The 24,689-nt window shown below is 38.1% G+C and overlaps 1 protein-coding gene across 1 annotated transcript in view; it reads right to left on the reverse strand.

Annotated features, from left to right (window-relative positions):
- The window catches only part of LOC124797884 (ovarian-specific serine/threonine-protein kinase Lok-like), a 199,860-nt gene that overhangs the window by 143,320 nt on the left and 31,851 nt on the right, over positions 1–24,689 (reverse strand). Inside the window, exon 2 of the mRNA XM_047260984.1 lies at positions 17,322–17,588. Within this exon, the coding sequence (XP_047116940.1) occupies positions 17,322–17,588 (267 nt within the window). The remainder of the gene's footprint in view (positions 1–17,321; positions 17,589–24,689) is intronic.

The raw sequence follows: 24,689 nt of genomic DNA on the forward strand, positions 1-24,689 counted from the left end.
TCCTGGACTACTATTCCATGAATTGAACTAGTTTTTAAGGTTAGTTGCATAAGTAGGACAAAAAAGTACTGTGTTCATTAATGCTTACACTAAATTTGTATACATATCCTGTAAACTGACTCATTCAGCATCACTTCAACAAAAGATAAATGATTTATGGGTCAATCCATATGAAGTGGTCCAGTGATGGTTGCTTGACCATTTTTAAATATTTTTATTTTTTATATTAATGCTCCATATTTTACAAGTTCAAAACAGTTTTTTCAAGTAATTTATCTTACACCTTTACTGGATGGCAACCATTTTTATTTGTAGGCATGTGACAATTTTTCAGTCTGGAGACATTAGCGAAAATTTGAATATCTCTGCACTGGGTTAAGTTACAACATTGCAACTGACATGATTGTTTTTAGAAAAGTGTCCTTTACACCATTGTCTATTACATAACATATCCTAAATTCAAAAATAACCAGTCAAAATTACCTCCAAGGATTGGTATCCAAATTTTCAAAAATCCACTTTTTAGGCCCAAAAATAACAAACAAGGAGTGATTTGTGAGAGTCTACTTTCTTCCTATAGTTAGAAATCATACACTACTAGCCCCATATAGAGCAGGGCCATTCCGTGCCAAGTGGTCTAATATCGAGAAATGTTCCCACATGACCATTATGGATTATGACGAAATTTTGTATGAACATTCACACATGTTCTCAATGAACACTGGTAAAGCTTCAGTTTCATAAATGCAATACTTGCAGAGCTATAGTCACTTGTTTGAAACCATAGCACAGCTTCCAATAGTGCATCCTTGAATTTTCAGCAACTTTGAGATGAGATATCTCTGCAAGTATTTGCATGAAAGAAACAAAACTTGGCCATCTTATACAACTTTTAGAGCTCTTTAAAGTAAAATATTAAGACAAGGATTTCTGAGCAATTTTCATATAGATAATTTGAAGCATAGTTGGGCGAAAAAAATAGCTGTTAAAAAAAAAATGCGAACTTTAGTTTTTTTATATCTCCAAAAATAATTGTGGGATGTACATGAAACTTTGCACACCATAACTCACCAACACAAGGTCTTAGAATATAAAATGTCATTCTCCTATTGCTTTCCATTATTTCACAAATCTAGGGTGAAGTTGACGATTTTTCAAAAAGTGCTGAAAATGGGTATTTTTAGTCAAGTTTTTCAAAAAAGTGTTTTCTCCAAACTCTTCTAAACTATGGTCGTTAGAAAGAGCATATTCTAAACTATCTAGAAAAGTGGATTTGATTTTGCAATGTAAGCATATAAGGCCCTAAAAAGTAGCATCATCAAAGAGGCGCACTGGAAGTTTGAACACATTTTTCTGGCTCTCAAATTATACCTGAAACCTTTTATTATGCCTAATATATGTTTATTAGTACCTTGAATAACTGAAATAAAAAGATGTGGTAAATAGGCAATGGGACTGTCAGAAAAACTCGAAAACCATGAGAAGTAGCCCTTCTGCTTTTATCGGAAGTATTCACCTGCATAAAACTCTTCTCACTCGTAAAAAAAAGAAGAGGAAGAAGAAGATGAAGATAGAGAGGGGGGAGAGAGAGAGAGAGAGAGAGAGAGAGAGAGAGAGAGAGAGAGAGAGAGAGAGAGAGAGAGAGAGAGAGATAGAGAGAGAGAGAGAGAGATAGAGAGAGAGAGATCATAAAGAATTCAATGAATAATAGCTTCATATTTTTTGTACTTCTCAAAATTATAAATATTTACAAGTGGAAAATGAAGACCTAATTTTTGGATTCAATTGTATAAAACATTTTTCCAAAAAAGAATCGGTTTGCTTGAATCATGCATCAAGTGATGTAAATTTTCCAATCAATATTGCAGAGGTTTTAATACCTAGGTGTTGTAACCTGTGAATTTTTGTCTTAAAGTTATTAGGGAAACATGTGAAATTGGTTGGTTAACCATCTAAGACTTTTAATTTTGTATTTAATCGCACTTAAATGTAGCCTACTACCTTGGTAAATACGTAACCACTAGTTTCACAGAGAAAATTCACAAGATTCACTGTTTATAGAAAATATAATGGCAACAATTACTTTAACAACCAGATTGTTTCATTATTGTGAGCCTTGTTTGAACAATCACAAGAAATTGTTTTGTGTCTTTTATAGCATATGTCTCTTATTAGATTTTTTCATTGGTATTATACATTGTGTATAATTTCATTCAGTAGCAATTTGTCTGACATTTAAGCAGATTATAATTTGCACTTAAAGAGGCTAAATACATTATTTAGTTACTGATTAGAGATGGATGCAGAAGGGAACAGCATACCTTCCTGCTCAATTGGACAAGGAGATAGTGCAACGAAGTGTCATGTCACTTTCTTTGCCAAAATAGCTGCTTTCAAATGGTTTGCTGATTTTAGTGATGAGGAAAAAGAGTTGTTGGTCTGACGTTCTGAAGCAAAGCTGGACAATACCTCTCAAGTTTGCCTACACCATGAAGCCCTGTTATTGACACAATACGAGAGGTTACAAAAAAAATTCTTCAATCCCTTTGGGAAGGTGAATCATAATGTTAAGGCAGGAATTCGCACTCTTGATACTGAAACGGCTAATAAGGCTTCTGATATGTTGAAGAAGCAGCTTGTTAATAACATAAAGCCAGGTCAGAAAATTTGTCCGGCTTGCAGGACTACTGCAGTAGCCACCAGAAAGATCGCGGGAGGCGCACATTGGCACGGCGCGTCACGGACGGTAGTTGCCGCAAGTAGAGTCCCGTCCACCAGAGGGCACGCGAGAATTCGGACGCGACCTCTGCCGGCATAACAACAACAACAACAACAACAACAACTCCGGCAGCACGGGCCGTGCCCCAGTCAGTTAACATCGGGCATGCCTAGGACACAGTCCCGGTCTACGCTAAGTGAAGTGCGACGTAAACGTGAACAGTGTTACTACAACTACCTTAAATAAACACTTTGACGAAGCTTTATCAGCCTGATCATCACATTCTGATGAGGACTTTACACCAAAAGAAGAGTTAAATAGTAGCTTATTGTCTATCGGTATTTCACCCCTGAAGAGAACAGTAAGCAACATTGATAAGCCCCAATTGTGAAGAAGAAAATTCAAAAGGCTCAAAATGTGATTAAAAACAGAACTGTAAATGCAATGGGAGTAAACCGACAAATTGAAGATGCTAGTTAAATTAAGGAATGTGGAAACTGTGCTGACTATGCACATTTGCTGACTGAACTGAAAGCCAAGATGCAGAATGCAATTCATAAAGAACAGATGCAAATTTTAACCTTGGCACCTGTAAGTTGGACAGTCAGACAAACAGCAGCTCAGTTCGGCATGTCCGAAAGAATGGTGAAGAATGCTCGGAAGCTTAAGGTAGAAAAGGGAATTCTGGCACTTCCCGAAAATAGGCAAAGCAGGAAATTACCAGCAGAAGTTGCTAGTAGAGCGCGAAATTTTTTTTTGAACATGATGAGTATAGTAGGGTGTGCCCTGGAAAAAAAGATAGTATTTCAGTTAGACTTTTAGATAGAAAGATATACATGCAGAAAAGATTGTTACTTTGCAATTGACGGGAAATATATGTTAACTATAAGAATATAAATAGTCCAGAAATGGGGTTCTCAAAGTTTTGTGAACTTAGACCCAAATGGTGTGTAACAGTAGGATCAGCTGGAATGCATGCAGTTTGTGTCTGTGCAATTCACCAAAATGTTAAACTTATGCTTAGCACAGCTGGTATACGTGAAAATTATAAGGAGATTCTCAGCAAGGCAGTTTGCAGTTTGAACTCTAAACAGTGCATGCTACATCGCTGTGAAAGGTGTCCTGGGCCCGAAGCTATTGCATCTGAAATTGCCAGCTATTTCCTAGATCACGAGCCACAGAAGTTATTGTGTTTAAGCAATGGATACATACCGATCGGGCCACACTGGACACGAAGCAAATGGTAGGGGATGAAATTATTGAAGATGTAAAAAATAAAATATGGAGTCTGTCATGCCATCATTACACTGCCAAGCATCAAAGCTTGCATCTTACAGGCCTTAAATGTCACCTGAAAGACAAAGAGCTTGTTGTCCTAATGGATTTTGCAGAAAATTATTCTTCTATCATTCAGGATGCTGTGCAAGGCTTCCACTGGAACAATAGTCAAGCAACAATTCATCCATTTGTTATCTACTTTCATCAAAATGAGAAAGTAGAATCTTTAAGTTTTTGCTTTATCAGTGATTTTTTGCGGCATGACACTATTACAGTTCATGTTTTTATCAAGGAGCTCATCAAATATATAAAAGCACGGTTTGCACAGATATCCCACACTCATTATTTCAGTGATTGCCCTCAATGCTCAATATAAAAATTTCAAGAACTTCCTAAATTTGTGCTATCATAAGAGTGATTTTGGAATGACAGCTGAATGGAATTTTTTTGCTACTAGTCACGGGAAATCACCTTGTGATGGGATTGGAGTACAAACAAAGCGGTTAGCATCAAGAGCAAGCTTGCAACGGCCACTTAATGGACAAATTCTTACTCCTCTAGATCTGTTTCACTTCTGCTCTGAAAAAAATTAATGGAATTAAATTTGTTTTCATCCGTAAAGATGAAATTGAACAAAAATATGTATCACAAGAAGAGAGGTTTAAACTTGGACAAACTGTACAGGCACTAGAGAAAATCATCACTTTTTACCTATTGATGAAACAACAATTCAGGTCAGCAGAGTTTCAAATGATTGTTCATCTTTTCTAGCTAAAATGGGTCACATTAATGATGGAGGCATATTAATGTCTGCTCTCCAACCAGGACAATATGTTGCATACATCTATGAAAACGTGTGGTGGATTGGGAATATCTGTGAGACCTCCACAGAGCAAAGGGATGCATTAATAAACTTTATGCACCCACATGGTCCAGCAAATTCATTTTATTGGCCACCAAGAAGTGACAAGTGCTGGTTCCGGAACACCACATTGTTGCAGTTATTCCAGCTCCATCAGTAAATTCGTCTGGCCGGCAATACACCATTCCTCTTGATATTCATCAGAAAATAAATGTAGCATATCAAAAATTGAAATAGGTTAGAGGAACCCCGGAGTGCCTTCTAATTTTGCACAGTCCACTTCAATAATTTTACTATCAGGCTTGGGATCCTGTGGTAAAGAAACTCACCCGTGGCTGTTGCGGAGACATGGCTTAGCCACAGCCTGGGGTATGTTTCCAGAATGAGATTTTCAACTCTGCAGCGGAGTGTGCGCTGATATGAAACTTCCTGGCAGATTAAAACTGTGTGCCACACCTGCATCTTTCTTTCAGGAGTGCTAGTTCTGCAAGGTTCGCAGGAGAGCTTCTGTTAAGTTTGGAAGGTAGGAGACGAGGTACTGCAGAAGTAAAGCTGTGAGGACGGGGCGTGAGTCGTGCTTGGGTAGCTCAGTTGGTAGAGCACTCGCCCTGCGAAAGGCAAAGGCCCCGAGTTCAAGTCTCGGTCCGGCACACAGTTTTGATCCGCCAGGAAGTTTCATATCAGTGCACACTCTGCTGCAGATGTGAAAATCTCATTCTGGAATAATTAGATGATTATGGAAATAAATTTCACGATTTACATTCATTCTTAATAATAATTTTGTGTGTGTGTGTGTGTGTGTGTGTGTGTGTGTGTGTGTGTGTGTGTGTCAGAGAGAGAGAGAGAGAGAGAGAGAGAAGAGAGAGGAGAGAGAGAGAGAGAGGGGGGGGGGGGGGGGGGGGGAGGTGACAATTAAGAAATAACATTGTTTCTATTTTTATTCTTTTGCTATTCAGACTTCAGCTAGGTCCTATTCATCTGGACTTCTTATTTCACTTATCCCAGACATTAATAAACATGTATAAGGCAAAATAAAAGATTTCAAGTATAATTTGAGTGCCAGAAAAATGTGTTCAAAACTTCCAGTGCGCCTCTTTGATGATGCTACTTTTTAGGGCCTTATATGCTTACATTGCAAATCAAATCCACTTTTCTAGATAGTTTAGAATATGCTCTTTCTAATGACCATAGTTTAGAAGAGTTTGGAGAAAACACTTCTTTGAAAAATTTGACTAAAAATACCCATTTTTTAGCACTTTTTGAAAAATCGTCAACTTCACCCTAGATTTGTGAAATAATGGAAAGCAATAGGGAGAATGACATTTTATATTCTAAGACCTTGTGTTGGTGAATTATGGTGTGCAAAGTTTCATGTACATCCCACAATTATTTTTGGAGATATAAAAAAAACTAAAGTTCGCATTTTTTTTTAAACAACTATTTTTTTCACCCAACTTTGCTTCAAATTATCTATATGAAAATTGCTCAGAAATCCTTTTCTTAAATATTTTACTTTAAAGAGCTATAAAAGTTGTATAAGATGGCCAGATTTTGTTTCTTTCATGCAAATACTTGCAGAGATATCTTATCTCAAAGTTGCTGAAAATTCAAGGACGCCCTATAGAAAGCTGTGCTATGATCTTAAAACAAGTGATTGTATCTCCTAAAGTATTGAATTTCTGAAACTGAAACTTTACCAGTGTTCATTGAGAACACGTGGTGAATGTTCATACAAAATTTTATCAAAATCCATTAGGGTCATGTGGGAGCCTCTAGACCACTTGGCATGGAATGACCCAGCAATAACACTTACAAATGTTTCCTTAATTTTATGAATTTTTGAAATTTGAAAATTTTCATTTTTTGTTAAGTTTGGAGTTAGTTATCTCAGGTGAGACTAAATATAAAAATATGATTTTTGCAGTTTGTACACGTATATGATAGAAATGTACTGTAAAAATTTCAACATTGATATCTGACTGAACAAAGATATGAAATTTTGAAAATGAGGAAATAATTCACATTACTCTACAACTGATCTTATGGCTGTTGCCTATTTAAATAGTTTATTATTTCATTGTAATAAAAATTTAATTGTGACATATATTTAGTTAACACTTTCTCACAATATTCATGTAGTTTATTTATTTTTAATAACGCAATATTAAAGAATAGGAGCTTTTGCTTTTATTCTGTGTAATAAAAATGCCGTTTACATTTAGCTTTATTGTGAACAAAGAAGTACATTATTACTGGGTGTGTCATTGTTGTAGTCAGTCTGTTCAGAGTGGGTGTACATACTTCATCGGGAGTGTAGAATGTGTTATGTGCTTTGTTCCAAAAAGTAGTTAGAAACAGTCATATAGGCAATGCCAAGAAGTCTTTGATCACTACAGGGATAATAACATCTTGTAGAACAAAGAGGATGTTATACAGTTCTCTCAGGACTTGTAATGATCCAAAGAAACGACAACACTACAAACTTTACTGTAGCATTCTCAAGAAGGTTGTAAATAAATCTAAAAGTATGTGCATAAAATCAGAAACTGAAAGCTCCGAAAATAAAATTGAAACTATATGGAATGTAATAAGGAGGGAAACTGGCAGGACCACAGGGAACATGTCTCAGGTAGAGATTAAAACAGGGGACAGTATCATAAAGAAACCTGAGTTGGTTGCAGAAATATTTAATAACCACTTTTTGAGAGCAGCAGAGAAGACAGGCTGTAATGTTCCATGGAAGAATCATTGTCCCTCCAAAAGAAAGCTATTAGCAACAGAATCCTACAGTTATCCTTATCTCCAGTTACTGTAAGCGAAGTCATAAGAGTCATTAGATCATTAAAAAATAAAAATTCTGCTGGTGTGGACCAATATTTCTAGTAAAATACTGAAACACTGTTATAAATTTGTTAGTCCCGTCTTATGCAACATATACAATGCATCCCTACAAGATGGGATTGTCCCTGACAGACTGAAGTTGGCTGTAGTGATTCCTCTCTTTAAAAAAGGGGATAAAAGCATTGTTACAAACTATCGCCCAATATCCCTATTAACTACCTTCTCGAAAATTCTAGAAAAACTCATGCACAGGATTGTAGACCATCTCAACTTCCACAGTATCTTAAGCAAAAATCAGTTTGGTTTTCGTGTCGGTCTTTGTACTGAACAGGCAATAATTCTCTTTCAGCAACCAAGTTTTGGAAGCCATTAACAAAAAAATGTCTCCGGTGGGTATTTTTTTGTGATCTTACGAAAGCCTTTGACTGTGTAAACCACCAAATTCTTTGGAAAAAGGCAGAATACTGTGGTTTAAGTGGTACTGTTGGCTTGTGGCTACAATCATATCTACAGGATCGGAAGCAGACTGTAATGCTAAATGGCTCTTCTGGAGAACCTGCCTCGTCTGAATGGGGCACGATAACGTGTGGTGTGCCTCAAGGCTCCGTTTTGGGCCCACTGCTTTTCCTCATCTTTATTAATGATTTTCCTCTTTGTTCTGAGACAAACAGCAAATTTTACCCTGTTTGCCGATGATACCACAATTCTAATTGGCGATTTGATTAATCATGATCTTGAAAAAACTACAAATACTGTTTTTAATGACATCTTAAATTGGTTCTCTTCAAAATGGTCTCTCACTCAATGCAGATAAAACTCATTATTTGAGGTTCCATACGTTGTTGTTGTTGTTGTTGTTGTTGTTGTTGTTGTGGTCTTCAGTCCTGAGACTGGTTTGATGCAGCTCTCCATGCTACTCTATCCTGTGCAAGCTTTTTCATCTCCCAGTATCTACTGCAACCTACATCCTTCTGAATCTGCTTAGTGTATTTCATCTCTTGGTCTCCCTCTACGATTTTTACCCTCCACGCTGCCCTCCAATACTAAATTGGTGATCCCTTGATGCCTCAGAACATGTCCTACCAACCGATCCCTTCTTCTGGTCAAGTTGTGCCACAAACTTCTCTTCTCCCCCAATCCTATTCAATACTTCCTCATTAGTTATGTGATCTACCCATCTAATCTTCAGCATTCTTCTGTAGCACCACATTTCGAAAGCTTCTATTCTCTTCTTGTCCAAACTATTTATCGTCCATGTTTCACTTCCATACATGGCTACACTCCATACGAATACTTTCAGAAATGACTTCCTGACACTTAAATCAATACTGGATGTTAACAATTTCTCTTCTTCAGAAACGCTTTCCTTGCATTGCCAGCCTACATTTTATATCCTCTCTACTTCGACCATCATCAGTTATTTTGCTCCCCAAATAGCAAAACTCCTTTACTACTTTAAGTGCCTCATTTCCCAATCTAATTCCCTCAGCATCACCCGACTTAATTAGACTACATTCCATTATCCTTGTTTTGCTTTTGTTGATGTTCATCTTATATCCTCCTTTCAAGACACTGTCCATTCCATTCAACTGCTCTTCCAAGTCCTTTGCTGTCTCTGACAGAATTACAATGTCATCGGCGAACCTCAAAGTTTTTATTTCTTCTCCATGAATTTTAATACCTACCCCAAATTTTTCTTTTGTTTCCTTTACTGCTTGCTCAATATACAGATTGAACAACATCGGGGAGAGGCTACAACCCTGTCTTACTCCCTTCCCAACCACTGCTTCCCTTTCATGTCCCTCGACTCTTATAACTGCCATCTGGTTTCTGTACAAATTGTAAATAGCTTTTCGCTCCCTGTATTTTACCCCTGCCACCTTTAGAATTTGAAAGAGAGTATTCCAGTCAACATTGTCAAAAGCTTTCTCTAAGTCTACAAATGCTAGAAACGTAGGTTTGCCTTTCCTTAATCTTTCTTCTAAGATAAGTCGTAAGGTCAGTATTGCCTCACGTGTTCCAGTGTTTCTACGGAATCCAAACTGATCTTCCCCGAGGTTGGCTTCTACTAGTTTTTCCATTCGTCTGTAAAGAATTTGTGTTAGTATTTTGCAGCTGTGACTTATTAAGCTGATAGTTCGGTAATTTTCACATCTGTCAACACCTGCTTTCTTTGGGATTGGAATTATTATATTCTTCTTGAAGTCTGAGGGTATTTCGCCTGTTTCATACATCTTGCTCACCAGATGGTAGAGTTTTGTCAGGACTGGCTCTCCCACGGCCGTCAGTAGTTCCAATGGAATATTGTCTACTCCGGGGGCCTTGTTTCGACTCGGGTCTTTCAGTGCTCTGTCAAACTCTTCACGCAGTATCATATCTCCCATTTCATCTTCATCTACATCCTCTTCCATTTCCATAATATTGTCCTCAAGTACATCGCCCTTGTATAGACCCTCTATATACTCCTTCCACCTTTCTGCTTTCCCTTCTTTGCTTAGAACTGGGTTTCCATCTGAGCTCTTGATATTCATACAAGTCGTTCTCTTATCTCCAAAGGTCTCTCTAATTTTCCTGTAGGCGGTATCTATCTTACCCCTAGTGAGATAGGCCTCTACATCCTTACATTTGTCCTCTAGCCATCCCTGCTTAGCCATTTTGCACTTCCTGACGATCTCATTTTTGAGACGTTTGTATTCCTTTTTGCCTGTTTCACTTACTGCATTTTTATATTTTCTCCTTTCATCAATTAAATTCAATATTTCTTCTGTTACCCAAGGATTTCTACTAGCCCTCGTCTTTTTACCTACTTGATCCTCTGCTGCCTTCACTACTTCATCCCTCAAAGCTACCCATTCTTCTTCTACTGTATTTATTTGCCCCATTCCTGTCAATTGCTCCCTTATGCTCTCCCTGAATCTCTGTACAACCTCTGGTTCTTTTAGTTTATCCAGGTCCCATCTCCTTAAATTCCCACCATTTTGCAGTTTCTTCAGTTTTAATCTACAGGTCATAACCAATAGATTGTGGTCAGAGTCCACATCTGCCCCTGGAAATGTCTTACAATTTAAAACCTGGTTCCTAAATCTCTGTCTTACCATTATATAATCTATCTGATACCTTTTAGTATCTCCAGGGTTCTTCCATGTATACAACCTTCTTTCATGATTCTTAAACCAAGTGTTAGTTATGATTATGTTGTGCTCTGTGCAAAATTCGACCAGGCGGCTTCCTCTTTCATTTCTGTCCCCCAATCCACATTCACCTACTATGTTTCCTTCTCTCCCTTTTCCTACACTCGAATTCCAGTCACCCATGACTATTAAATTTTCGTCTCCCTTCACAATCTGAATAATTTCTTTTATTTCATCATACATTTCTTCAATTTCTTCGTCATCTGCAGAGCTAGTTGGCATATAAACTTGTACTACTGTAGTAGGCGTGGGCTTCGTATCTATCTTGGCCACAATAATGCGTTCACTATGCTGTTTGTAGTAGCTTACCCGCATTCCTATTTTCCTATTCATTATTAAACCTACTCCTGCATTACCCCTATTTGATTTTGTGTTTATAACCCTGTAGTCACCTGACCAGAAGTCTTGTTCCTCCTGCCACCGAACTTCACTAATTCCCACTATATCTAACTTCAACCTATCCATTTCCCTTTTTAAATTTTCTAACCTACCTGCCCGATTAAGGGATCTGACATTCCACGCTCCGATCCGTAGAACGCCAGTTTTCTTTCTCCTGATAACGACATCCTCTTGAGTAGTCCCCGCCCGGAGATCCGAATGGGGGACTATTTTACCTCCGGAATATTTTACCCAAGAGGACGCCATCATCATGTAATCATACAGTAAAGCTGCATGCCCTCGGGAAAAATTACGGCTGTAGTTTCCCCTTGCTTTCAGCCGTTCGCAGTACCAGCACAGCAAGGCCGTTTTGGTTATTATTACAAGGCCAGATCAGTCAATCATCCAGACTGTTGCCCTTGCAACTACTGAAAGGGCTGCTGCCCCTCTTCAGGAACCACATGTTTGTCTGGCCTCTCAACAGATACCCCTCCGTTGTGGTTGCACCTACGGTACGGCTATCTGTATCGCTGAGGCACGCAAGCCTCCCCACCAACGGCAAGGTCCATGGTTCATGGGGGGGGGAGGTTCCATACATCACAATGTAATCCTGATGAAATTGACATAAAATGTAGAGATCAACCAATACATAAAGTTGAAGACACAAAATTCCTGGGTGCTTACATAGACAGTAAATGTAATTGGTCAGTTCACATTCTTCATCTATGTAAAAAACTTAGCTCGGCAACATTTGCATTACGGGTAATTTCTTCAGTGGCTGAAGTTGACACTATTAAGGTTGCCTACTTTGGCTACTTCCACTCATTGATGTCATATGCTATCATATTTTGGGGGAACCAACCACTTGCAAAAAAAGTTTTCACCATCCAAAAAAAAGCAATCAGAATAATGTGTGGGGTCCATCAAAGACAATCTTGCAGGCACTTGTTTCGGAAGACAGGTATCCTAACAACTGCCTCACAGTATATTTTTTCCTTGCTGACCTTTGTGTGCAAAAAGTATTCCATCTACCAAGACAACAGTAAATTCCATGGTTATAACACCAGAAACAAAAACAATCTACATTTAGAAATGAAACGTCTCACTCTGGTACAAAAAGGAGTTTACTACTCCAGCATTAAGCTGTTCAATGCTCTACCACTACATATCAAATGTGTTCATACAGAACTGCCAAAATTTAAACGAGTTCTCAAAGATTACCTGACAGAGATATCTTATTATACTGTGGATGAATACCTGAAAGAAAATGTATACCATCACTAAACTTATTGTGTCTAGAAGTAGTTCAATTGATTTTATTGTGCATTTGGGCATTAGCACACTTTTTGTAACAACAGATTGGCTGTACATGTATTTACTCTTGTAGGCCTAATATCTGATTTAACTTTGTGCTCTTATCTTTAACCTTTATTTGAAACTCCTTTTTCTGTCAAATGGTTGTTATGTTATCTAGCTGACATTGTATCTGTTACTGTATTTATAGTATGTCTTACTTAAACTATGTACAATTTGCCATTGAATTGCCCTTGTATTTATTGTAAGTTTAAATTGAAACCTGTACAATTTGACACGTTCCATATCCTTTTGATTGACTCACTAACTGGATCTACGGAACAAGAAATAAATAAATAAATAAATAAATAAATAAATAAATAAATAAATAAATGTTCTGTGTGTAATTTGTAATTAATTTTGATAGATTAACTGGAATGCAATAACATGGATGAACAGTGCTCTGTTGGACATATAGCAAGTGAAGTGTGTCACAAAACAGTTTACGGTTCAGTTTCAAAAAACTTGAAAAATGTCAATGACTTTGTTGAAGTTAGACAAACTTAGTTTATATTTCGAGTAAGTTGTTCTGTAACATCAGTGCGTGAGTATCATGAGAAGAAATATATTCTGATGTACAATTACGTTTTTGGAAGGATGTGCTGTGACCCACTTCATAAAAAGCCTATTACTAAAGGTTTGAGGGAAGTAAAACTTCAACATTTGTCCTTGTTATGTGAGAGTGAAACAGCTTCCCAAGTGAAACGTAATGCGATTCCAGGAAACTCCTTGTGTTCAAGTTGTTACTCAAAACTATTTGTTGTGAATCCAGAACCAGAATTATATAACCTTGTTAATGACATTTATATTCCTAATGAGGAAGCTGTTAACATATTGGATTTTGCTTGTTGTAAGTTAGACGTATCTCCTGCTTCGAAAATAATAAAATTAAGTAGCAGAAAAAGAAAAGCAACTATTGAAGATACCAACATTATTTCTAAAGAAGAAGAAAACTTACCACCAGCATCATCTGACTCTGAATATTTGAGCTTAATAGAGAAATTAAAAATTAAATGTTCAGTGACATCTACAGAACGAAAAATTATAATTTTAAGTTTGCTCCCCGACTTATGGTAAAGATAAAAAATAGTTCATGAATTAAACATTTCTCATCCTTTGGTTAAACTAACCTGAAAATTAGTGAAATAGCAAGGCATTCTTCCAATTCTAGGAAAGAAGAAAGTAGTAGGTATAAGTGAACAAATAATTAAAAAGCAGTTTTTTGAAGATGATGACAACAGTAGAATATGCTCAGGTTGCAAAGACAGCAAAATAACTGCTATAAATGGAGTTAAAGTAACAAAGCAGAAACGACTAGTGCTGTCAAATTTAAATGACCTTTATGTAGCTTTCAAAAATTCTCATCCTGAATGCAAAATTGGAAGGTCAAAATTTTGTGACCTACACCCTAAGTGGTGTATTTTGGCTGGATCCTCAGGGATCATCAAAATGTCAAACTGATGATTGCCGGTGCAAAACACAGTGATCTTAACTACAAAGAGTTACTAGATTTAATGGTCTGTGACACTAACAGTTATGACAGCATGACGAGTTTCGTGTAATAAATGCCCTGGTAAGAAAACCGTTATTGAACTGTTTCACGAATATGATAAGGGAATGCCAGACTTTATTACCTTAAAACAGTGGGTCACAACTGATAGGGCAGAAATGGTAACAGTGGATAAATCTCAGGAAGAGTACTTGGAATCTTTTAATTGACAACATAAAAACAACTCAAAAGTCACCACTATGTTTCTACAATCCAAAGTAAGTTTTTGAAGGACAAAAAAGCACAACTTCAAGAAACTGAATGCCTAGTGCTAGCTGATTTTGCAGAAAATTTTCCATTTGTGATTCAGGATGAAATACAAGGGTACCATTGGGTCAATGGCCAGGCAATAGTGTATCCATTTATTTTCTACTTTAAAATTAAGAAAGGCGAAGTTTGCAGTTCTTCAATTTGCATTATAAGTGACTACTTGGTGCATAACACTTTGGCTGTACATATGTTTCAAAAGTATGTAATAAATTACATTAAAGAAAATTTTTCAAGAGGTTGAGAAGCTGATATAGTTTTCAGATATAAGTGATAGTCAGTATAAGATCAAAAAGAATTTTTTAAATCTGTGCAACCACAAAGTAGACTTTGGGTTGGCGGCTGAATGGCACTTTTTATGCGTCTTGCCATGGTAAAGATGCATGTGATGGAGTAGGAGGTACAACAAAACGTGAAGTAAGTAAAGCCAGCCTACAAAGACCAGCCACAGACCAAATTCTAGCAGTACAGGACATGCATCTCTTTTGCAAGGATATTATTAAAGACATAACTATTATCTGATCAATAAAGAAGAAGCGGTTCTGCATATGAAAACAACACTTCAAACCAGACTTGAAAACTGTATAGCAGTAAAAGGAACATGGCATTCCCACAAATTCCTTGGCATTGCAGAAAACTTAGTTTGATGCTATCAGAAACCGAAATTTATGAGAATCATTGTGTCAGTAAAATTACATCTCTGTCTTTAACATTGAATGACATAGTGGCATGTGTGTATGATGGACAGTGGTGGCTTGCTGAGGTTGAAAGAATAAGTTTGGAAAACAATGATGTTTTTGTGCATTTTTACCACCCTGCTGGCCCAAGATGATCATTCAAGAAATCTACTAGTGACAAAGTTTGGATACCAATGAAAAATGTTTTAAGGAAACTTTCAGTGCCTGAACTTACCACAGCAACTGGGAGGTCTTATTCTATATCACAGAAGCTGTCTGAAGAAATAAGTGTTCTTAACATTCACCACGAGGTTTAGGGACAATCGCATCTCGAAGGATGTTAATTGAAAATATTTATTTTAAGTATGTCAAAATAATATAAATGTTAATTTCAGTGATTTTTTCCACTTTTTGTATATAATTCAGTACCTTACTTCAATAATAACTGGTTATATCCCGTCAATATCATACATGAATAGGCAACAGCCTTGGAGTCAGTTGTAGAGTAATGTGAATTATGTCCTCAATTTCAAAATTTCATATCTTTGTTCACAGTCCGATATTAATGCTGAAATTTTTACAGTTTGTTGCTATCATATACATGTACAAACTGTGCAAAAATCATATTTTTATATTCTGTCCCATCTGAGAAAACTAAACCCAAACTTTACAAAAATGAAAATTTTCAAATTTCAAAAATTCATAAAAAATTAAGGAAACATTTGTAACTGTTCTTGCTCTACATGACGTTAGTAGTGTATGATATCTAACTATAGGAAAAAAATAGACACTCATAAATCACTCCTTGTTTGTTATTTTTGGGCCTAAAAAGTGGATTTCTGAAAATTTCGATACGAAACTTTGAGGTCATTTTTACTGGTTATTTTTGAATTTAGGGTATTTTGTGTAATAGACAATGTTGTAGAGGATACTTTTCTAAAAACAATCATGTCAATTGTAATGTTATAACTTAACCCAGTGCAGAGATGTTCATATTTGTGCTAACGTCTCTAAACAAACATTGTCGCGCGTTTACAAATGAAAATGGCCGCCATTCAGTAAAGGTGAAAGGTAATTTTTTTAAAAACTGTTTTGAACTTCTCAATTATAGGGTAATCACATATAAAATAATTAGAATATTTACAACGATGTGCACAAAGGTTAGGTGGTTGTGTTGCCGCCAAAACACGTTAAAGGATGGAGAAATTCGGGAAAATTTCGAAAAAACTGCGTGTAAATGCATTAAAAGGAGTGGTTTTGTGGTGGTGGATTATGAAAATGAGGCTAACAATTGTCTGGCGAAGAAATAATGATGTTAAAACCCGTGGGAAGCGGCTAAAAATTATCAGTGTCGTGCGAAAAACGGAAATGGAAATAAAGCGAAAGTTATCAGAACTAGAAGAAATGGTTGTTTAATAGGTGCTATAAATCCACCGTTTCTAGTCCACAAACAGTTCCTTTCACCTATTAAACAACCATTTCGTCTAGTTCTGATAACTTTCGCTTTATTTCCATTTTCGTTTTTCGCACACCACTGATAATTTTTAGCCGCTTCCCACAGGTTTTAACGTCATTATTTCTTCGCCAGACAATTGTTAGCCTCATTCTCATAATCTGCCACCACAAAACCACTCCTTTTAATACATTTACACGCAGTTTTTTCGAAATTTTCCCGAATTTCTCCATCCTTTAACGTGTTTTGGTGGCAACACAACCACCTAACCTTTGTGCACATCGTTGTCTACCAACCCAAGTTCACCACAGGATCAACATAGCCCAGCTTTAACCAACACTTTTTCGCCTTTTTCACAACAGATCTCCAGTTACTTTCTCCAGTTATTTTCATTCAATGTTTCCTTCTATTATATTCTTAGAATATTTACAAATGGACAAGCAAGCAACTTAATTTTTATTGGACCATTTCATTTGGATTGACGCTAATGGAACACGTAACTAACTAACCAACTAACTAACTAACTAATTTGGATTCTTGCACAAACAGTGGAATCACATTCTAGATACAGCTAGAAAATGACTCAAATGCATACTGTTTTGGGGGATTATTCTCAAAACAAATTTAAGTGTATTAATAATATTAATATTAATAATAATAATAATAATAATAATAATTTTAGAAAAGAAAAACAAATGATAAAAAGTCATGTGAAAATCTAGACTAAATATGGCAAGTTCATTCAACACTTACCCCGAAAAGGTGCAGCAGCAAGGCTTATTTGGTCATTGCTCTGTAGCACTATTACTCTGCCTTTCCCTATTTTCTCACCATTAACAAATGTTCCATTAAAACTGCAGTCTTCCAGGTATACAGCTTGTGCATCCCCTACTTTCGTCTTCCTTATTTTGAAATGCAATTTGCTTATTGTTGTCAGCACTTCTTTTTTAACTTCTCTTTCTGTAATTGTTACATCACAATTTGGCAATCGTCCAACAGTGTACTCATCCTTTGTTAATTCTGAAATAAAACCATTACGAGTTAGCACAGTATTACAAACAAAGCATGCAAAGTAACTCAATAACTTGAAAAATATAAGGTGGTTAAAAAAAAACAGAAATGCCCCTCCAACAAACAAACAATAAAACACACACACACACACACACACACACACACACACACACACACACACACACACACACACACACAGTGCATTATCCTGTCGTACAAGATTATCTGCTGTTTTCATGTTTTGGCACATTCACTTTATTTTAACTTTGTGGCCAGATGCTCATACTGTCGTAACAGCCACAGGATACCTATGATTGGGAATGTGTGTGTACCATCTGTCTGTCATATAAGCTTTATTCTGTGTGCTATCGTAACTCATGAGGCAGGTATTGGGAACCACATCAGTATTTCCCTAAAAGAGTGTTGAAAATTGTATAGAAACCACACTCAGACTAGCTGGTGTACCAGTTCAAAGTGTCTAGAGTTTTCTTGGCACCACGCAAGAGGGGTTGATTTCCACACACATCGGTTTTCAAACAGTGCATGAGCATGGCACCGGAGAGGGATTTTAGAGGTACATTGGCCAGGAAGTCTCCTGGCAGTGGTGAGCACATTAACATCACCCATACAAGGTGCTGACTGCCGACTCGAAAAGGTGGCGGATTTTTTAGTTTGGAACAGGCTACACGATTGGTAACCACATACAACATAGGTCATTTCATGGTGTTTAAGTTGCTTATGTGGAACATTTCCATGTAGTGGATCCAGGTCTGCTCCTGCCACAAAAGTAGTTCAAAGGATACCTGGTGTGAAATTGCTGTGGCAGTCATCATCATCCTAGAACAGGAATTAGTATGTAAGCTTCTGTCTGCTGAGTTACGTCTTAATAGAGCTAGTGAACTTGCATCAGTAAACCTCAAAAATGCTCATACGAAATCAGCTGACTCATCATTTACGTGATGACAAAAACTGGATCTGTGTTTGACACTTAAAAATCAGGTATCAGTTATTATGGTACATGTTAAATTTGTCTTCCTTTTACTTCAGATTCTGAAGGGAGTGTGTGGTGTGCGTACTGTACGACCTTCGGTACACACACCATCAGATTACTTGACTTGTCGCTCTAGCAAAGTAGGCGAGTGTCAGCAATGTGTCTCGTGGTCTTATCGTGACGTGTTTATCTTCTGCCGTTAGGTCAGACAATAGAAATGCCACTTGCACGCTTAGAGTAGCAGATTGACGGTGACCAACTTTAAACAGAACTTGATTTTCACACACATTTATTAAAATAATAACAATCATAAGCCTTACTTAACTCGATTCTGGATGCTATTTACAATTGACAATCTGAAGTTCCTTTGGTCTTGGTACGTTAATCTTATTCTCACATATCTCTGATACTTGACAAAGTGTCTATACATTTCTCTTCATGGCTATGTAGAGGAATATGATAATCTTATTAGGCGCAGACAAACTTGACTACAGACTAATGCAGACTGACTGCTCGAAGGCCTGTACACTCGTTATAATACCTCGAGCGTTCAGGTATCACTGAGCAAGTGTGATCCGCGGGGAGAAAAGGTTCTACATTAGCAGCAATCTCATTGGCTGCGTTACATATTAATACGCGGATCGGCAGACGCAGAATTTGGTCTGTCTCCAAGGCAGAGCCATCTCGTAGTGCAGAGACGGACAAGCACTGCACCTGCGCTGTTGTGCTTAGCAGGGCGCGCTCTAGTGGGAACGTTGTGTACACGCTGACTACGCAGAACTATGTACACAACAGAGTGCAATCCAGTACTTATACGTTCCTGAGATTTAATTTAATCTTTAAATTATTGCATCCCCAGGTGGAATCTTGGTGCAAATTTCACTTTGTTTTCAACTGTCTTGTGTGGCAACAGAATGTGGCAAGGATTTTTTTTTATTATGGTGTCTTTTGTGGTTATATTTATATTTAAAGTGTTTGATTCACTTGGTGATTTTAAACAATTTAGTAATTACCTTACGTGTGTTTAATTTAATAATCAAGTGTGATAAAGTTGCCAGTATATGCCTGATTTAAAATTACCATTCCCTGATCCTCGCATCCAGACCATTTTGTGATGGTCATTTAAGCTGCCAAAAATTTAATGTGTGTCTGGCTCATCTCCGTCTCGCATGCTAAAACTATACATAGCATGAACTTGCTTCAATGTCCATTCAGGTACCTCAGGCATATTCTGTACAAATTTCAACAAAACCGAAGATAGTTGAGCTTAGAGCACCTTTCAGATTATGTCACTTCACATGGAATTACCTCACATCATCATCGGATGCAGATTGGAAGTAGCTATAAAACTAAAAACCATACCAGTCAGGAAGTTACAAATGTAGATAATGAGAATTTATCTAAGAATAGAATACTACACCCCATCAAATTAAGCAACCAGTTTGGCATCTTGGGAAATGAAATTTCTACAAATATGGAGAAACAGACACATTTCACATTCATACCTACAAGGTAACAAAGGACACCTTTACATGATCAAGTGAACAGCATCAGGCGCGTACCACTGTATCAGTTATTAGGGCTTGCCATTCACATATGGAACACAGGAAAGATGGTTGTTTAAATGCCTTTGTGCATGTTGTAATTAGTCTTAAGGAAGGAAGATCGAGTTCAACGTCCTGTCGACATCAAGGTCATTAGAAATAGAGCACAAGCTCAGATTGTGTCAAGGATGGGGAAGAAAATAGGCTGTGTCCTTCCAAATGAACCATCCTGACCTTTGCCTGGAGCTATTTAGGGAACTCATGGAAAACCTAAATCCTCCCGAATGTGAGTCCAGTATGCTACCCACTGCACTGCTTCTGTCCGAGTAGTTAGATGTATCCGCACAATTCCTTTGAGAGTGATATATATAGGGCATTGTAGTATATTACTAGAGTCATCATTTAAAGCTGGATCTTGAAACCATGTTAGTTGACTTTCTAACAAGGGAACCTCCCCATCGCACCCCCCTCACATTTAGTTATAAGATGGCACAGTGGATAGGCCTTGAAAAACTGAACACAGATCAATCGAGAAAACAGGAAGAAGTTGCGTGGAACTATGAAAACATAAGCAAAATATACAAACTGAATAGCCCATGCTCAAGATGTGCAAAATCAAGGATTAAGTGAGTTCAGGAGCGCCGTGGTCCCCTGGTTGGCGTGAGCAGCTGCGGAACGAGAGGTCCTTCGTTCAAGTCTTCCCTCAAGTGAAAAGTTTACTTTCTTTATTTTTGCAAAGTTATGATATACCCGTTCGTTCATTGACGTCTCTGTTCACTGTAATAAGTTTAGCGTCTCTGTTTTGCGACCGCATCGCAAAACCGTGGATTAGTAGACGAAAGGACGTGCCTCTCCAATGGGAACCGAAAACATTTTATCGCAAGGTCATAGGTCAACCGATTCCTCCACAGGAAAACACATCTGATACAATCTATACGACACTGGCGACGGCATGTGCGTCACATGACAGGAATATGTTGTCGACCCACCTAACTTATACACTTCACGAATAGGTAAAAAGATTCTTCTACCTTGCCCGATTTAGGTTTTCTTGTGGATGTGATAGTCACTCCAAAAAAAGTGATGAAAACATAAGAGTTTGTCATGTAAACCGGAAATAAAAAATTAAAATTTTCACCCGAGGGAAGGCTTGAACCAAGGACCTCTCGCTCCGCAGCTGCTCACGCAAACCACGGGACCACGTCGTTCCTCTGTTCACACCTGCCTTGATATTGCATATCTTGCGCATGGACAACTCAGTTTGTATATTTTGCTTATTTTTTCATAGTTCCACACAACTTCTTCCTGTTTTCTCGATCGATCTGTGTTCAGTTTTTCAAGGCCTATCCACTGTGCCAAATTATAACTAAATCTGAGGGGGGTGCAATGGGGAGGTTCCCTTGTAAGGATAGTTTCGTCTATTTTCATGAATCTACCAGCACAGTTCCTTCAACATCTCAGTGTCGCACTCCTGCAGATCAAAAAAAAAACCTGGAACCATTTCTGCTGCCCTTCACAGCATATACTCAATATCCCCAGCAAGTCCTATTTGGTATTGGTACTACATACTTAAGCAAAATTCTCGAATGCATCATATAAGTGGTTTTTAAGCAAATCTCCCTTCTAGACCAATTACATTTCCCAAGTATTCTACCAATAAATTGAATTCTGCTACCTGATTTACCCACAACTCAGAATATGTGATCATTCCACTTCATGTCCCTACTAATTTATTACACCCAAGTATTTATACGAATTTACTGATTCCAACTGTTATCATCTTCTTCTTCTTCTTCTTCTTCTTCTGTCGGAAGATATGTTTTCATGCAGTTCTCCATGCTACTCTATCCTGTGCAAGCCTCTTCACCTCTGAATAACTACTGCAACTTACAATCCTCCTGAATTTGCTTAATGTATTCATTTCTTGGTTTGACTATAATTTTACCACCACCACCACCACCACCACCACCACCACCCTCCACCCAATACTATCAACTGAATCCTCCTCCTAGTCAGGTTGTGTCACAAATTTCTTTTCTCACCATTTTTACTCAATACCTCTACATTAGTTATGTGATCTAACCATTTTATCTTCAGCATTCTTCTGTAACACCACACGTCAAAAGCTTCTATTCTCTTCCTGCCTAGTGTTTATTGTCCACGTTTCACTTGCATCATGGTTACACTCCACACAAACACTTTCAGATAATACTTCTTAACACTTGAATCTATATTCAATGTTGGCAGATTTTTCGTCTTCAGAAATGCTTTTCTTGCCATCAGCAGTCTACATTTTATATTCTCTCTACTTCAGCCATCATCAATTACTCTGCTGTCCAAATAACAAAACCCGTCTATGACTATGTGCCTCATTTGCTAATCTAATTCCCTCAGCATTACCTGATTTCATTCCACTATATTCCAGTATCCTTGTTTTGCTTTTGTTGATGTTCATCTTACATCTGTTTTTCAAAGCATTATCCATTCTGCTCAACAAGTGAACCAATGGGCCTATCACAAAATAAGTCACACCAATATTTTTGTTGTTTTATTTCACATTAGGCTATACAGAGCAATTTAGTTTTAAGTTCAATACATATATTTTATTTTAGATTGTTGCAATGATTGTCCAGTTCTGACCATCTTTGCTATGAACTATTCACTTTAAAACTATATAGCTTGAAATGAATTTGTCCAATTTTAATGAAATTTTAATAGTTTATAGGCACATATATTGGTAGTGGAAATCTCAAGTTAGTTTTCTTCAATTAACCAAAAAAGTTAATATGATTTTTCAAAAGTAATTTTTTCTCAGCCCAGGATAAACATTGTGGAGTCCTTCACTATCAACTTCACCACCGGCCAGGTCATTCACAGAGGTTGGCACCCTAAGACATGTGAGTTGCCACCTATCTGCATCGTCCAGCAGGGAGAGCTTCTGCAGGCGAAACGTAACATCAGATCAGCTGATCCGATACTGGCTGCTAGCATCAGAGGGAACACACCAAGATGATTAAGATCCTGCCTCTGAGCAGCCAAATTAGGGCAGGCTATGAGCAACGGGGCCACCGTCAGGCAGGCTCCGCGTCGGCAGTGAGGGGAATCCTCCCATCAGAGAATGTGGCAATGGGTCAGCCGAGTGTGGCCAGGATGGTGGATTCCCTGCAAGGAGCACACAGGGAAAACTGACACTTTCTCATGGTCTCCTTAATTGCACTGCAATGGGGAGATCAGGGCAGACCATTCTGATACCACACTTGCAGCTATCCATGGCATATAAATGACCAAAGGTCCAGCTCTGGGACCCCCATTCCCAGAACCTGAATCATGTTGGCTGGCTTGACCAACCAGTCAGCTCATTCATTTCCTGAAATCCCACCATACCAGTAGCTGACCAGCTTGACAGAGGTCAGAGACAAGTTCCTGGATAGGCGTAAACAGGGGGTGAGGACAGTTGCACTGGTTTACACACTGAAGGCTGCTAAAGGAGTCACTACAGATTAGGGTACTCTTGCCAGTACAAGACTGAACATGGCTTAGGGCTAGTTTAATGGTTATAAATTCAGCAGTGAAGGAACTGCAGCCATTTGGTTGAGAGTGGAATTCAATGCACCGTGCTTGTGTGTATGCAAGCCTTTTCATCCATCAGTTGTTGGGCCATCTGCGAATACCATTTCCCAACCCGAATACATCTTAAGGGCAGCCAAGAACAGGTGGTAAAATATTGTTAGTGTATAGGATCTTCTGGACGAAAGAAGGCTTCAAGACAAGTCTGAGGTCAGGCCACAAGCTGTGGGGGTATATGCCATGTCTCCCTGACCAGAGGTGACAGTGGACGAAGTTACCATTGTGGGAGGTGGAGCTCCCTTCCAAGGATAAGGACACAGCAGCTGGGATGCTCAGGGAAGCTATGAAGTGTTACACTTAATTCAGTAGCTGTTGTTGTTGGTTCCTGATAGGTAATGGAGGGATTCCAGCCTTGACTGGTAGGCTGTTCACAGGGTTAGTTCGGAAGGCTCCTGTCATGAGGACACCCCTCCCCCCCTCCACTAATGATGAATGGGGGTGCAGTATCTGCAATGCTGAGGCTGATGGTGAACCATGTGGAAGACTCCCATAATCAAGATGGGACGGAATCATGACTTTGCCACAAAAGAGTACAACAATCTGCATGCCAGTTAGTATCGCTGAGGCAGTGAAGAATATTGAAGTGTCAGCAGTACTTTCGCTTAAGTCAGTCACAGTGGGGACACCATGTCAGACTGGAATTGAAGACCTGTCCCAAAATGTGGTGCGTCTCAACGACAAGAAGTAATTGATGATGCAGGTAAAGTCTGGGTGTGAGTGGGCAGTATGATGGCAACAGAACTACATAACAAAGAGTCTTGGCGCCAGAAAACCAGGAGCCATGGGTGAGCCCATCACTGCACCTTTCATATGGCGTGCTGTAGGTGACACTCAGCAAGAACCAAGCTTGAGGAGCAATAATAAATGCAAAAATCATTGGCATACAAGGAGGGCAATACTGAAGACCTCATAGCTGCCACTTGACCATTGATGGCAACCAGAAAAAGG

Source organism: Schistocerca piceifrons, chromosome 1 (genome assembly GCF_021461385.2).
Source record: "Schistocerca piceifrons isolate TAMUIC-IGC-003096 chromosome 1, iqSchPice1.1, whole genome shotgun sequence".
In the NCBI taxonomy this organism is placed as follows: domain Eukaryota; kingdom Metazoa; phylum Arthropoda; class Insecta; order Orthoptera; family Acrididae; genus Schistocerca; species Schistocerca piceifrons.